General features: G+C 36.7%; 1 protein-coding gene across 4 annotated transcripts; it reads right to left on the reverse strand.

Moving 5' to 3' along the window:
- Positions 1 to 8: 8 nt before the first annotated feature.
- Positions 9 to 14,559, reverse strand: LOC122394757 (protein hu-li tai shao). 4 transcript variants are annotated; one of them, XM_043391868.1, is made up of 14 exons: positions 14,296 to 14,557; positions 14,026 to 14,212; positions 13,572 to 13,954; positions 12,423 to 12,872; positions 11,235 to 11,371; positions 10,984 to 11,101; positions 8,703 to 8,816; positions 7,817 to 7,909; positions 7,497 to 7,692; positions 7,149 to 7,286; positions 6,821 to 6,892; positions 2,257 to 2,324; positions 1,046 to 1,174; positions 9 to 52 (listed from the first exon to the last, which is right to left on the reverse strand). In XM_043391868.1, exons 1-13 carry the CDS (start codon positions 14,404 to 14,406, stop codon positions 1,061 to 1,063), a joined length of 2,181 nt encoding a protein of 726 aa, XP_043247803.1. In that variant the 5' UTR covers positions 14,407 to 14,557; the 3' UTR covers positions 9 to 52; positions 1,046 to 1,060. The 4 variants fall into 4 exon arrangements, with proteins under 4 accessions (XP_043247803.1, XP_043247802.1, XP_043247805.1 ...); XM_043391867.1 differs by having other exon boundaries at positions 1,046 to 1,189; XM_043391870.1 differs by lacking the exon at positions 1,046 to 1,174.
- Positions 14,560 to 15,761: the final 1,202 nt, after the last annotated feature.

Raw genomic sequence — 15,761 nt, forward strand, 5'->3', positions numbered from 1 at the left:
ACTTGTTCTTCGTTTTTATTTATTTGCGATAAGCTTTTACTCGTGGCAGTGTCTGGAAATGAGAACAGCAAAAAAACAACACGATCAATAAAAACAATTTGTTCGATAGGGTGTATCATCGAGAATCAATTTTCAAATTAAATTTAACACGACGCGACTCGACACAATCTTTTCGGGGATGACAAAAACTAAAAACGAGTCACGTGTATGATACCGTTGTGGCAACGATCAGAAAAGGGCAAAATTTTATTCAAATAATAGTCGACCAATAATACTTACAATTATGCAGTTACATTTTTTTTTTATCTGTTTATGGTAAAATATTTAATTTAAAAATTTTTGGAGTTTTCCAGGAATGGAAACGGCTCAAATTTTATTCGTTACTCGAGATTTGTCTTTAGATAAGAATTTTGCCCATCTCTAGCGACGATGACTTGAACTCTAACTGGCGACTAAGAGAAACAAATTCTAAGTTTGCTGCGTCTATGCAAATTACTGTAGCGCCAGAGCTCGTCTACGCTAAGAGAAAAAAATGCTCAGACAGAAACCATCCTGCCTACCTTTTTCTCTTTGCATGTCTTCTTAGCGTTTCCAGAACGTAGGAGTTCAACGGTATGTCGCTAATTAACTATCCAGATAAACGATGAAACGAGTTGTCTTGCATCTTTATAGCGGATCTTTGATCCATTCAAGATAACTCGTTGCTCGATTGATTATACGTTATACTCAGGGACTTTAATACCGGTATTATTCCAGCAAAGCTATACCGAGACCGAAATAAATACCGGTATTATTTAGCAAGATAATTAATTTGAGTTTGAGAAAATTGTACCCTATCGAGTGAACCATAATTATGCGAATTATTTTGGTGTCAGTACGAAAAACTGCCAGTAAGTATAATGATAAGAAAATAATAAGGTATATTTTATTTTTTTTACTGGCTTTTGATCTCTGTTTAAAAAGAATTTTGAATATTTGAATTTCAGTTTTTATAAGGGTTGTAAAGGCATAATTGAAAAATACCGGCATTTTCCATTATACGTACCAAAGTTAGGACTACCTACGCCTCGACTGGCTTCTTCTTTTCCTTCTTCTTCTTTAGGAATGACGGTGTCCTAAGGCCTTTTTTCTTCTTCTTTTCCTTCTTTGGCGATTCCTCGCTAACGCTCACATCCTGCGACACGGAACCCTTAACACGGAAGGTCCCAACCGTAACCATAAACCTTCTTGCATGCACATGCAAGCAGCCAACTTTTGCCAACGTACATAGACATTCAAGATGCATTCACTTTCACTCACGTTCACTTTTCATTTCTATACAAATGTGTCTGTAACGATGAAAATGATCCAAGTAAAAAATTTTGAATTTAATGCCTAGTCTGTGTTAAATCCATCTATGTTATATCAATATGAAATAAACTTGGTCGCTTTCATAGTCACCGGCACAGGTGTTTAAAACCACCTCGCTTTCCATCACCCACAAACAAGCTTCAATGTTTTCTTGTACAATACACATACGTATACTGTAACTATAAATAATCGTACGCCCAGATTCATGCAAGCGAACACTATCGGCAAACTACCATTTTTGTAGCATTACGTATAAATAACAGTTGATCAAAGTACTGTTTTTTGTGCATGATTCTAAATAAAAGAAAACTTAATAGACAATGAACGATGATACCGTCAGATGCGAAAATTCTTCGATTCGTCTTTCCGAGTTGTAATTGCACAGTGCAAATGAACGCGGTTTATGCAAAACAAATTGATTAATAAACAATAGAAAATGGATGTGCAATTTCGTTTTGCGAGACATCCGGTCGTTGGTATCGACAGTGTTTCATTGTTTCCCTTCACACACATTTTAAAGAGTCCTCGAGCTTCGTTGTTAGCGGTACAACTATTGACATAAGGATACATTCTATTCGAATAATAATAGGTATCCAATAAGATCAACGTATAACTATTCCTGACTTTTATTCAACTTAACAGTTAAACTGTTATTTATTTTGATTGTGAAATATTTTATTTTGTAAGTGGAAATTCAATTTTCACTTAATAAATAATGAATTAACATTTTGTAATTTTGTTCATTTCTGATAGATATTATCTGTATCAGATGAAGTATCATATTTTATAAAACTTGTTGTAAGAACATAAACTGCTTTCAAGACAATAGTAAAGATATTGTTTATAATTGGCTTGGGACAAAGCTCGACGACGATACAGTATAGTAAATGAATACGAGCAACAAACCTCTTTGCTACTTTGAGAAAATGTACTGTGATGTGCATCTGAGTGATCGCCATTTACGGTATTTTCTCCTGAAACATAAAGAGTCGAGTATTACATTCTGTAACAATATAAGAGACGCCATGTGTAATAATAAAATGCCACATAAGCTGTAACCATAAAGCATTTCAAATGTGTCGTGGCTCAAAGGAAAACGTTTAATGTAGAAAATGTTAAGGAATCGCCGATACCAAAGTCAAGCACAAGCTTACCTCAAAAAACAGAAATCAACACGATTCTGGTTGCCTCTTCGAATGTTTCGATTCTTCGAAAAGGGGGGAGGGGAAACAAGCAGTATCCGAAGAAGATGCTTCGATCGTATGTCGTCTCAGTGCGCAGAAGTTCAAGATTCGTTCGAAGCAACGTTACAAAATCGTCTGAGATGAATATCAAAAAACGGACGGTAAGAAAAGTTTTTTTATTGTAAACCTTTCTTCTTTCCAAGCTTTTCGTGAAAACATTTATTTCGTAGACACAGTACGGCTCGACGTATAATACAATTACGAAGTACAAAAAGAAAAATAACGGTGGAACACAAAAAAAAAAAAAGTAACCGTAGAATACTGGAGAAACACATAAACAAGAAAGAATGGCAATGCAGGAAACCATTTATAAAAAACAGACATGCTGGTTGTTATCATTTGTCAAATTGCCGATTAACATAGCGTGCAGTATCGTTTATGATCAGTGTGACAGAATTTGTTGAATCTGTTACAAATCTGTAACTTAAAAATAAAAGTAAAGAAAAAAAAAAAACGTATGTCAGTACAAATGCAAGACAATGAATGATAGATTAGAAAAATACGATAAACAGATATTCGATATAAAGAAGCGTGTTCGCCGTTTGAGTTGCATATTAATTACTCGACGGAAACGGCTATATTTTTAAATTGTCGATTCAAGCGAATTCTAAAGACACAAAGCTTGATCATTGCGTAAGCTGATGGTCGCGTCCGGGGGAAAAGGTGTTTGACCGTTTAATAGAGACGATGCTTTAAGCGAAACCCTGTTTCTTGAACCGTTTACGTCGCATTCGAAGAATTCGTCGTCGCTGTCGTCAATATCAAGACACATGAAAGTATCGTTCAGACCATTTTCTTCGACCGTCTTGCCAATTTGGCTGTTATTCAACAACATTGATCGTTTAAGATGTACACTCGAGCTTGTCTCTTCGCTTTCCTCGTCTATGGGCGGTAAGGAACACCTTTGGGTGTCGTTAATTGTGCAATAAATACACTCGTTATACAATTCGCAAGACTTGGAAATCTCCGGAAGATCACAGAGCTCAGACAGTTTTAACAATTCTGTTTCCATATCGCTTTTAGTCGAGTTATTCGAACCTGCATCTTCTTCCACATAGGTTTGATCAGAGCTCTGGATTTCATCCACTCCTGTAAGATTGGTTTCACAATTGCAATTCGTCTCGACTCGAAAATTCAACGCGAACGCTTTATCATCGATATTCGTCGATTTCCTTTTTGCTATTGTACGGAACTCGAAAACAACTTCCGTGTCTGTCGTTTCGCCTGATTCCAGATTTATGGTCGACTCGTTCTCCACATTTGTTTCATCCAAACTGGTACTAATCGGTAAGTCATTCACCTGTCGTCCATCTTGGAAGAATTCTACCTTCTCGCTGATAGCATTTCGGGACTCTTTCAGTTCCACGTTCGCAGAGTCTTTAGCTCTCTTGAAGGAGCAGTCCATTGCATCAAGAGTGGTGTTCGAATTGTGTTCAAAGTCATCCGCATCGATTAAGTGGTGAACGATTTCGCGTACAATGAAGACAGGCACGTTATTTCCATTTAGATCCTCCATCGACGAAGTTCTCTGAGACTTGGTGAGTTCCTTTGCTTGCGATTCTTCGTCTTTCAAAATTGACAGTAACGTCGACGCCGAAAGTGAATGAGATAACGAGGACGTGGACAATGATGAGATCCAAGACGATTGCAAAGCATTACGACGACCGTTCGGCTGGATACTGCAAAGAGTGCAGACTCTTTCGAAAATCTCAGCTACCAGACAAGTTATGTTCGCGTAGGTATCGTTCGCGTCAAGCTCGGCAATGATTTCGTTCGCGCTGTCGCTGATGTCGTTTAGAAAAATTTCGCCGTTTATTTTTAGCAGTTCTAAAATCTTTTCAGACGACAGCTCGTCGGTGTCGGATCCTTTGTTTGAAAGACTCTCGGAACGTTCGTACGAAACAGTATTGTCAAACGAATCATCCAACCAGATACAATCGTTCAAAGCTTCCTCGAGCATGCGTTCCTTTTCCTTCCATCGCTGCTGTTTACACTCTGAGCTTTTCTTTTCGATCGATCGAAATGATCGTTCTATGATCGGTGTCTCGTCAACGTTCTCTGGACTCTCGTGATCTACAAACGGAGTCAACCTGTATACTAAATTCATATCAGCCGAATTTAAGCTATATTTGGACGAGACGCTGAAATCGAAATGGGACAGATCGCTCAATTGTTTATTTAAAGCAGGGACGTTTGACTCGATGCTATCCACGGCTTTGACGATCTGTTCCTCAAAATTTACATTGTTTGATACGTATTCCTGTATCTTCTTATTATCTGCTGCCGTTTTCTCGTCAAGAGATTCCAACAAGTCTGTCTTATTTGTTCCTTTTGATTTGTTTGACGATTCTTCCGATTGTTCTTTCTTCCCGTGATCGGTCGAAATGTTTTCGAAAAATTTACGCTTCGCATCGATCGAAGAATTGATCTTGATTCGTACGACCGGAGCGTAGTCGATTACCGTGGGTTTCATACGTACAGCGACAACATCGCTTCGAGTAATTTCTAAACGGGGTTCTTCAAGATTACGACGCCTGCGATCAATGCAGACTTCATCCCCGTTCTCGTAGTCATATTCGCTTTCGCTTCGACTGCACTGTCTGCTCCACGAATCACGATCTGCAATTACACGTTCCAGAAAGAAAAAGAAGCCACAAATGTACTTTAACGTTGATTTCGTTTGTCTACCTTCTTTCTCGCAGAGGCAGAAGATTTTTTTTATGATCACGGATGCTCACACCTGTGTGTACGATACCTGGATAAATAAAAAGTAACGCGTTTCTGAGAAATAGAAATAAACATAGGCACACGTCGGATTACACTGATCAACAAATGTTCAACAATAGTTTGTATTCTTTACGATTAATGAAAACAAAATCATTTGGTTCTGGTTTGAAAAATATAAGGCATGATCTATTTAATTCAAATACGCTAAAATAGTGGATCTAAAAATGCTCCTCTTGCATATGTTTAAGTCTACTTAGTGTTGTTTACGTTTAGTTTGATAAGTCTGTTATAATTGTAGATTGAATAAAATATATAAAATGTACGGTTATAAGAGATAAAGAGGTCGTTTTTAAGTATCACAAAATGTCCACTTTTAGTTTGTATTTTTAAAAAACTAGAACCAATGTTTTAATTTAACTTTCATTTTTGTTATTAGAGAACATATATTTTAGCATTGACCAGTGTCAGTTAAGGAGGTTTTGCACAGTGATATACAATGAGTAAAACTTTCAAGGAATTCTGATTAATACAAGTAACTTAATTTGTGCATCCTCGTGCGCAGAAATTCTATTCCTTTTTAGGGGAGTGCCTACCAAACAATTTAGAAACAATTATCATATATTAATTAGTTTATTGACATGAATGTTATAGCATTCATTTTCATTATGATACAAAATGACACGAATGATGCTATAATATTCAAATTTATAAGCCACATTATCATGCATTCAATTCTATACAGTTTTTATTTTCTGAAATTATACATTTTAATTTAATAGCTAAAGAATGCATCACCCTGTCTATTTTTGTAGCTCATTGAAATTTGTACTGTCTTAAGCTATTCTAGAAATTATAGTTACTGCATTCAATATTTCAAGATTTATCATTGTATAAAACCTCGTTAACAAGTCAGACTTGCACCTAGGAATCTTTCCTTCGGAAGATAACGCGTCCATGTCAAATTTTTACCACTTGCCATGACGACATTTGACACGTTTTCTTGGGACGTCTTCAACGATTCGTAAATGATTAATAAAAGAAGTGTGCTGCGATACATTTAACGTGCGTTAAAGATTTCAGGGGGAAAAAGCCACATGAAAGTGAGAGGGTAAAAAGAAGGAAAATTAATGGTGAGACCCAAATTGTGCTCCGACAAAAATGTAAACATGCACGGTGCAAGCGTTAGTGATCATAAATAAAAAGAGAATTAATGATAATGGATGAAATTAAAGAGCAAACGCAAATGCAACAGGTTGCAAATATCCTCATGCTTGTGGTATAAGCCTTGTTCGTTAATTGCTAGGAACCGAAAAGGTTCGATGAAAAATGAAAATAATGGGAACAAGGTAAACAAAAGACAGCACGATACAAGGCTCTCCACCTGGCTTGTGTCCAACATACGTACCGCATTCCCTCACTAGTTCTCAATGGTAACTTACCCTTGAGAATGTGAACAGTTGCTCAAACCGAAAAGATCAATATTTTGAAAGTTAACTTACCATCGCTCAATACAACCTCGGGTTGACTCGGTGCAGGCACTTGTTTCGTTTCTATTCGCAGTACTCGAGGTTCTGTAAACGATTGACAATTATTATTATTATTATTCCAACTATTCCCCCCCCCCCACATGTAACTTTTGTATATAACAATTTTTCATACAATGCATAATTTACAAGCTATTAAACCTGAGCATGTTAGTTGCCTCAGTCTGTATATAATATAAACTAAAGTATTAATAACACGGATTAATGAATATAGAGATCATAGTTATAACCGATAATTATAAGTTCAATTTAAAAAAGAAAAATTTGAAAAATTCTTATTTACCGTCTCTGCTTTCTTCTTCTGTTTCCGAAGTTATCGATACCGGTGACTGAATCGGACTTTTGGCAGTGCTAGATTCGTGTGTTGCACGGCTGGCGTTGAAAGAGGACAGTGCTTCCGATTCAGACTGCGATTCGTCATCTTAAGGAAGACAAAATTGATCAAGGATAAGTTTAACTTGAGAATGAGCAACCATAAAATTTAACAATCAATAGGTTCATTATATTAGTTGAAATTAATATGAAGAAAAGTCTAAATTTGTGCTGATTGGATCAAACTATCCCTTCTCTTGAAACAAGAATATATTTCTATTTAAATAAAACAGTCGACAGGTTTTTGTCGCTCGCTTACATGGATCTCCCTTCTGTTTACGTTCCACTTCTTTCTTGTACTGATCGAGTTCTTGATCGGTGACGGCATCAAATGGATTTTTGGCGTACGGAGTCTTGTAGACCATCGCATTATGCTGAAAGCCACGTTGAATAATACCTTTGCTGGCCGCTCCTACCAAAACTACTTGCTCTCCAGTTCCACTGATGGTAGCATCCTTTTGTACACGATCAAACAAATATCTATATTAATTTGTTTACACCAAGGATAGGTCAAAAATATAAAAAAATAGCGAGAATACCGCTGTAGCGTTACTGTTACCAAAATATCTGAAACGTTACCTGCATTTTCTTAGCTTCTTCCCACGTAACACCTTCCAATATGTGAGATTGCGGTCCAGCTGATATTTTGTCTGCCCTACGGTAATCTTTGATCTAACAAAAAAGAAATCGTGGATTCGTACTTGAACAGCATTGAAACAGTTAACTAATTCCGTACATCTTTGTGCACTAACGATCGATTGTACAAGATGTTAAAAAGAAATGTTAATACTTATACGAAGAATTGGACTTGGAGATTTAGAAAAAAAAAATGGTCTTCAAACTACGAAATGTGCAACATTTGCGACAAAAAATTATAAATATAATCGCAACAATACCAAAAGAAATGTGCCTCGGGGCTCTGCAGACTACCTGTCGAAGATTTCGAAAATGTAAACGTTGAAAGCTCGATATTTGTTGGCCCTTAGGACAACTCTTGATACGGTATTCAAAAAACAAAAAAAAAGCACGTTTTAAATGACGATTTTAAACGACAGTTCCCTTCAAGAAAATATATATAAATTATTATGGAAAAATATTGAAACTCCTTACAGTTTATGAATATTTTTTATAAACAACATGTCTTTGACTGAACACGTTTGTCAAATATACACGTAAAAAGTTAAAAATGCACCAGAACAGAAATCCGAGGAGCCTTGCATGCAGGTTTGAATATTTATAGTCACAAGTATTAAAACTTTGTCGGTGGTTTCTGAATAAAAACTTTCTTGAGATAAATATGCGATATGTTAAATAGGAAACTTGTTCTTCCCACGTGTCACGTTCTGGACAGGTTTCTTGCTTAGCATATTGCGTGGATATTTGTCTCAAGAGAGTTTAACGACCGACACAATTTTAATACTTACGATTACACGTAGTTAAAGGGTAGTTGGAAGAAGACACTTACCTGTTGCTGTATTTGCTTAAACTCCTTTGGATTGGTATTTTTCGGTACGAATTGAAGAGCACCATCGATCTTCACCGGTGTACTGCTATGGGTCGGAGAGCCGTCAGACACCCACTGCACACAAAACCAGAACGTTAGTTCGACCCCCGTCCAATGTAATTCGACATTCGGTACAGCATCGTAATAATCGTTTCCCGCACTGTATGCGTATGCTATGTGTGCCTGCTTCGCTGTTGACGTTCCCGTGTTCCCCGCGTTTAACACTTTTTATGCACGTGCCCGCGTGTGCTCGATGCTGCAACTTATGCGAATCGTTCGTCCATCGAGTTATTGAGAGTTCGAGTTCTTCGACTGGTCTTTTGCCCCAGCAAATCGTTTACACGATTTTTCTCCCTTAATCGGGAGTAACGTTCGTTCAATGTTTCCGAATCTATCGATCGCGAATATTTCTCGAGAGCATTTCCGTATCTCTCTTTCTTTCTTTCTCTCTTTCTCTCTCTCTCTCTTTCTCTATGGGGTCGATCGATCTGGTTTTGTAAATGCAGTGGGGCGAAGAATCGAACGTTCGCCACTCCAACGATACGATGAACAGGCACACATTCATACACAGTACCGAATACGAATAGATCAAACGATCTATGGTCAGACAGGTATCGTGTCTCTCGAGCAGACCTGGGTACTTTCGAAATAACGTTATTTGAAATATTATCTCTTATAACGTATTATCATGTTCTACGATTACTTCATTTTTCAAGTACCATTACGTTATATATATAATAAAATACTTTTGGAAATAACGGAACTGTTCAGAAATCTTTTACTGCTTAAAATTAATAGATCACTTTAGCATTACTGTATATAGTATAGTGATATTTTGCATATCCAATATTCACTATCATATAAATTAGTAAATTATTTTTTATAATTTACCTATAATCCTATACCTATAATTATTTTAACAAATTCATTATCATTTATATGAATCCATATTTATAACTTTAAATTCACTGTTTATATATATATATATTCCATGGATAAAAATATAACAAAAATGTTACGTTATGCAAAATGTATTAATTTTCTGTTTGCAAATTACGAATAAATACGTATTCATTCGTTGCATAAACGAAAATATACGAATTTATTTGAAACGATCTTGCAGGAAATAAGAGACTGATATATTATTTCAAATAGTTATTTCTTATTCTGGTGATAAATAAAGTTTGCCCAGATCTAATCTTAAGTTCAATTTCTAGGGAAATATGAAACGCGAGAGATTCGAGGAAAATGCACGCGGCTCCGTTGTTCACGAAAGCCGAGCTTATCGAATCGCAGATTCGCGGAAGAGACTACCGTGTTGGTTTCAGTTTTTTTTATCCACAACATGCTTATCATACATGCTACGAAGGGTTATTTTAGACGAAATCTTTCTATTCGTCCTATTTCCCTTAAAACGAGAAAAGGTCCTGTTTTCTTTCCGAAAAATTACCTATACACGATAAACAGTAGACATATATTTATTTGAATATCAAGAAGCTACAAGAGAGAGGTGCGATAAAGTCTATTAACGACGACAATAATTTTTAGTATTGGCCGACCGACACACGATGTCGTAGAAGCTGTTCAGTCAGAATTACATTTCATGCTAATCGCAAGTCAATCGTTCAGGGTTTCTCGTACCCCGATTATAAAATTGCATATATATATATACATATATGTATATGTATATATGTGTATCTCCCACTCACTTTCTCCCTCCCTCCGTCTTCCTGGCTGTATTTTCACAACATATTTCCTAACAGACTACCGTAAACTGGAATGTACCAAGAATATGAAAATTGCGCTGCGCGTGTCGCGAGTAACAAGCAAAACAATGCACAATAGTTGAACAATTGGATCAAAGTCATCCATCTGCGAATATTTGTAAAAAAAGTGTTCATTCATCAACATTGGAACACATATTTGTCTTACTTACTCTAATGAAAAAAGCGATGTTTGTAAGAAATTGCACGTATAATCTCTTTTCGTTTTAATTAGCCGCAATAGTTACTTCACCGATAAATAGCTCTTCCGAGAATTTCTAATATAACAACATGTGCATGTAAGGTATTGACGAACATTGACATCGACATCGACACTGTTTACACGTACTATTTTTTTCCTTCTCGATAATATAGTTTCCAAGTAATTTTTTAATTTTACGCGAATTTAGTTCCTCGTACGTCTTTTTTTCTCCTTCTCGCATCTACTCATTTTTATTCTCAAAAGTGATAACCTCTACCTTTGTTATTTTTTTTGGATCAGGAGTTCCCGTCTCAAGTATTTCAACCTTCTGATACACATTGGGCGAGTTCAACCAACGTGATCTATCAGTGCCTTTGCGACCACCTTTCCAGAGTCTGCAACAGAGATACAAAAATGGCGATCAGACGCTTCGATCGGGTGTTACGAATTATTGTTTGAAATTATATTGTTTTTATATTGCTCTAATATCAATGAATTTACGTCCATTTAATCAACTTCTGTATTTACCCTTGTTTATATAGTTCCTCTTCCTCAAGTAGATATCCCAAAGATGAAACTGCTGGTGGTACTTCTACGTCATTCCGAGGTCGCGGAGGATCCCCTTTCACCAATGGATTCCTGTATATGTAACCCGTACGGAATCCCTACGAATGATCAATGTAACATTTGTATTAATAAGGAGGACAATAATGAGAATAAAAAGTCTTCTCAAATTACGATTATTTATAGAATGTATTCAAACACAGTGTCCCAGTGTTCTTCAGTAGACGTTACACAAAAAAAATAAAATAATTTTGTCAGAATGATTTAAAAATTTTTTATTTCGCCGAAAAATTTTCCGGTGGATATTTTTAAAAATTTTAATGGAGAATTCTAGAGGCCAAAATAAGACGAAAATCAAGAATACCAATTTGTTGATCGAGACTTCGTTAAAAAGTTATTAACGTTTAAAGTTCCGCCCGTACTGAATTTTTTTCTCGAAAACGCGCAAAATTTCGGGGGTACGTCTATTCACCAATAATGATTCTAATTAACCCCTGCAGCTAACAATAATTTTTCCAGAACGATTTGAAATTTTTAAATTTTGTCGAAAAATTTTACACCTTCTCGTATTTTTTTCTGAAAAGTGGGTAGGATTTCGGGGGTATGACTATTCACCAAAAATGATTGTAATTGACCCCCGCAATCGGAAATAATTTTTTCATAACGATTTGAAATTTTTGAATTTAATTGTTAATAACTTTTTAACGAAGCCTCCATCAACAAATTGATATTCTTCATTTTCGTCTTATTTTGGCCTTTAGAATCTCCCATTCATGCTCTAACACTTATACTAACTTGACAGTGGATCTAATTAATAAAAATGTCAAGGCTTTCTGATCTTTTGTTAACAGCAAACTTTGCTATCAGCGTTTCAATTTCTATGAATTACAAAGGCATTGCGGGCTTGTATTGGTACACAAACCGGAAACTTTCTTGTTAGCAGGGTGGTTCTGGAAACTAGGACAAGCTATAACTCATTTCCAAGCGCAGATACAAGCCATTGATACAGGAAGAAGTAGAATGTCGCAGTGGGAACAAATTATTTTCTAATGAATTAATTTTTGTATTTGTTGTAAAAAATATTTCTATCATAATCGAATTATGGTAGGAGATTAAAGAACAAGGGATATAAAAAAACTTAACACTTCTTACCGCGTTATCCAGCATCCGCATGAGCGCCTCGAATTCAATTCCGCCGATTCGCCAACGCTTTTCAAGTTTTTCAGCAAGAACCGTGCTTTCGGAGATCTGAGTTATTTGATGCGGCGTTGGTGGTTTCCTCGAGGCCTCGAATATTGCTTTCTTCGATTCCTCGGAGATTAGGTTCAAATTCTCAAGGCCGGCGGGCATCATTTTCAGTTGCGTCTCGCAGGCCATTACCATATTGTAAACGTTGTAAAAGGCTTCCTCGACGGTCTCCCCGCAACAGAGAGCACCGCGATTCGTCAACAACATCACTTTATTCACAGGGCCAAGATTTCTAGCTATTTTTTCTTTCTCCTCCGGTTCGAAGTTACCACCTATGTATTGATGCGTGCTAACCTCCCCTATCACTATACTCTCTTGTCCGATTGGTAGCAATCCGCATTTTAGCGACGAGATCTATAAACGGGGAAAGAGATTCATTTTTACAAAAATATCTAAAATCTGTGTCAATACATTTTATGAGCAGAGATATGAAAAACGTATAAATATAGGGGCACATGAATGCATTATTAAATACGTTATTATAAATAGAAATAAATGGCTGTGTAACAATTACTCATACAACGAATGTAATTATATCCTTTCTTCTTTCGATAATCATAGAACATATACGAAAAATATGAATTGTGAATGTACTAATAATGGACTTATTTGTATTTATATATTCTTTTATTGATTGAATGTTTTATTCAATGAAAATAATAAATTATTAAAAGAAAGACTCTAGGCCAAATTATAATAATAAGTTAATGATGTTGTAGTGTATATTCCAGACAATATGATACAAAAATAATTGTCCTAAAATTGATAAATGGAATCATCTATTGAATCAGATAAATGGGATATTTAAAATGATACAAGACAAATATACTACTACAGTTTTTGTACTTCAGTGATGAATCTATGTTAATATAAAAAGAGATTTTACGTACATTTATCTACCTTAAACATTTTCGTACATGTGTCCTAGTTTGGAAAACATTGCTGTATAAGAAGTAATTTCTTCGATAATAAGAGCAAATACTCGATTTTTTATATCTATAATCAATTTACAAGAGGCATACGGAAGAGAGCGTCATTAAATTTTCTACTTACAGCAGTAACGGACGGAGTGGTGATATGAACGATGCACTTGATGTCAGGTCTCGCAGCGTGGATTGTTGAATGTAATTGAAATCCTGTCACGTGAACGCCGAAATTGGTTGTTCCCTGCTCCACGATCGTCCCTTGCATATCAACTTTCACCAAACTCGAGGCAGTGACCTCATGGTAGAGCAATCCATAAGGATTAATTAAAAAGTGTTCTTCATCGTGGTTCAAACGGGCTGTGATTTGTCCACCGACACTCTGCGTCCAACCATAAAGATCCAACAATCTGAACATTGCCGCCAACTTACAGCGCAACAATTTCTCTCCCTTCGCGTAACCCATACTTTCAACACCGCGTATATCGTTGATAGGTAATACACAATTTGAATCTGCAATGAAACACGTTGGTCAGACAATCAACGAGCCAACCAATATATGAATTTCTAATCAACGAACTTACTTTTGAACACGTTTGCGTTGAACCGAGCACCTTGCGCACCCATCATGTCCGAGATTTGTTGCAATAGGCCGGATGGCCCAGCACCGTCTTTCATTTGAGTCTCAATAATTCGTTCTAATTCCTCCCGGAACAGTCGTGAATTCATCATCATCTCGACTCTCTTTCTCCTTTCCATTTCCCTCATATCCTATAAAAAAAAAGGTTGAAAAGCGTAATTTCAGTACGTTCTTCCAAAAGGTAAATAAGATCAAATCGGTTTTTATATCTTACCGCGTCGATATCGGCAGGCCTCATTTTACTTTTCTCTTCTTCCGTCAATCCGTCCATTACTCCGTTCGTATGTGGCTCGGACAACGCTTGCTGTTCGTTTGTGTCCGCCATCCTTAACGCGTTTGATATCTCCTTCAATTTCTCTGAATTTATCCCCTTATTTCCCCTCTATTTAAAATTATTTTTCGCCGTTATTCCTGCCTCCTTCCTCCTCCTCCTCCACTTTTTCAACCACCGCCGCCGTCGTTGCAGCCACCGCCTCCTCCGCCACCACCGCCGCCACCACCACCACCACCACCACCACCACCACCGCCTCCTCCTCCTCCTCCTCCTCCTCCTCCTTCCCTTTTCTTCGCTGGATACCGACTGAAACACAATTTTTTTACACATGTTAATATTACTGCTACATCAGTTCATAGTAAAACTAGTTACTAAACTTCACCCTTTCACAGTGGTGTGGCTAGCAGTTATATTTCGTTTTATTACTACTCTGTTTTAGGGGATAAAATAGTGAAATGTAATCATATAAATTAATTTCAAACTGTATATTCAATTATTGAACGAAAGTAATTCAAATTCGATTATTGTTGCAACTCTGTTTTGAAATAGAAATTTTACCGAGAAGGGCATTCGATTTCAAATTTTCCGCCATCTTTTCGTACGAAAAATCATCAACGCGCCGGGACCTCCGATCGTTCCGTTTTCGTGGCCGGCGATGCACAGTGCATCGGGCTTCGTCGATTGACAAAAAGCAAGGAACGCAGGAAAACCGACAGAAGTCAGCAAGCGATCAATAAACTCGCGGGTAACAGTCAAGTGTAACGCGCGTTGAATGTGTAGACAGCAGGGGTGACTGACGACAAGAATCCCTAGAGCGACTGAAATCGTACCGCTCTTTTTTTCTCAAATTCTTACTGTGCTTATTTATACCACGCTCAGATCTCGCCTTACGTATTCGTCTCTACGCCCCACGTTTCACATTCCTTGTATCTTTCTGTCGTGCCTCTTTCTGGAAGGTCGGAAACAAGTCCATTCAAAGACTCGCTTTCTCTCCTACGAAATTTGGGGTTAGGTTACGCAGCGGCAGTTGTCGAACCTCGCCCTTGCACCGTACCGTACCGTACCCAAACTTCATATTTTACTGCGTTTCTAATTTTGTAACTACCCAATGAAATCAGTAAAAGGTGTACGCATCGAATCAGTACTTTCTGAAGTATGAGATACCGGGCGGGGGAGGGAGGGTGATTAATATATACACCTTTTTAAAAAATGTGGAAACCACCGCATTAAAGGAAATTGTTTTTGTAATATGTTAAATAATAATAATATAAAATAAATCAACCCAATTTATACAATTAATATATAAAATGAAAAATATACTTATATAATAATTTATTTGTGATGATTAATCGGTTGTATAGATAAATTTCTATTCGTTCAGTTTCTAATACCGATTAAACGATAAG

This window comes from Colletes gigas, unplaced genomic scaffold (genome assembly GCF_013123115.1).
Source record: "Colletes gigas isolate AHSC1104 unplaced genomic scaffold, ASM1312311v1 Colletes_gigas_Sc00004, whole genome shotgun sequence".
In the NCBI taxonomy this organism is placed as follows: Eukaryota; Metazoa; Arthropoda; class Insecta; order Hymenoptera; family Colletidae; genus Colletes; species Colletes gigas.

What these genes read in the sequence shown, in the direction of transcription:
- LOC122394757 (XM_043391867.1), bottom strand. Translation starts at nt 14,406, where the DNA reads ATGGCGGACACAAACGAACAGCAAGCGTTGTCCGAGCCACATACGAAC. An exon ending in AAGAAGCTAAGAAAATGCAG is followed by an intron (nt 7,693 to 7,816) that starts GTAACGTTTCAG and finishes CGTGTACAAAAG; the next exon opens with GATGCTACCATCAGTGGAAC. An exon ending in AGAAGAAGAAAGCAGAGACG is followed by an intron (nt 6,893 to 7,148) that starts GTAAATAAGAAT and finishes AATCGTTTACAG; the next exon opens with AACCTCGAGTACTGCGAATA.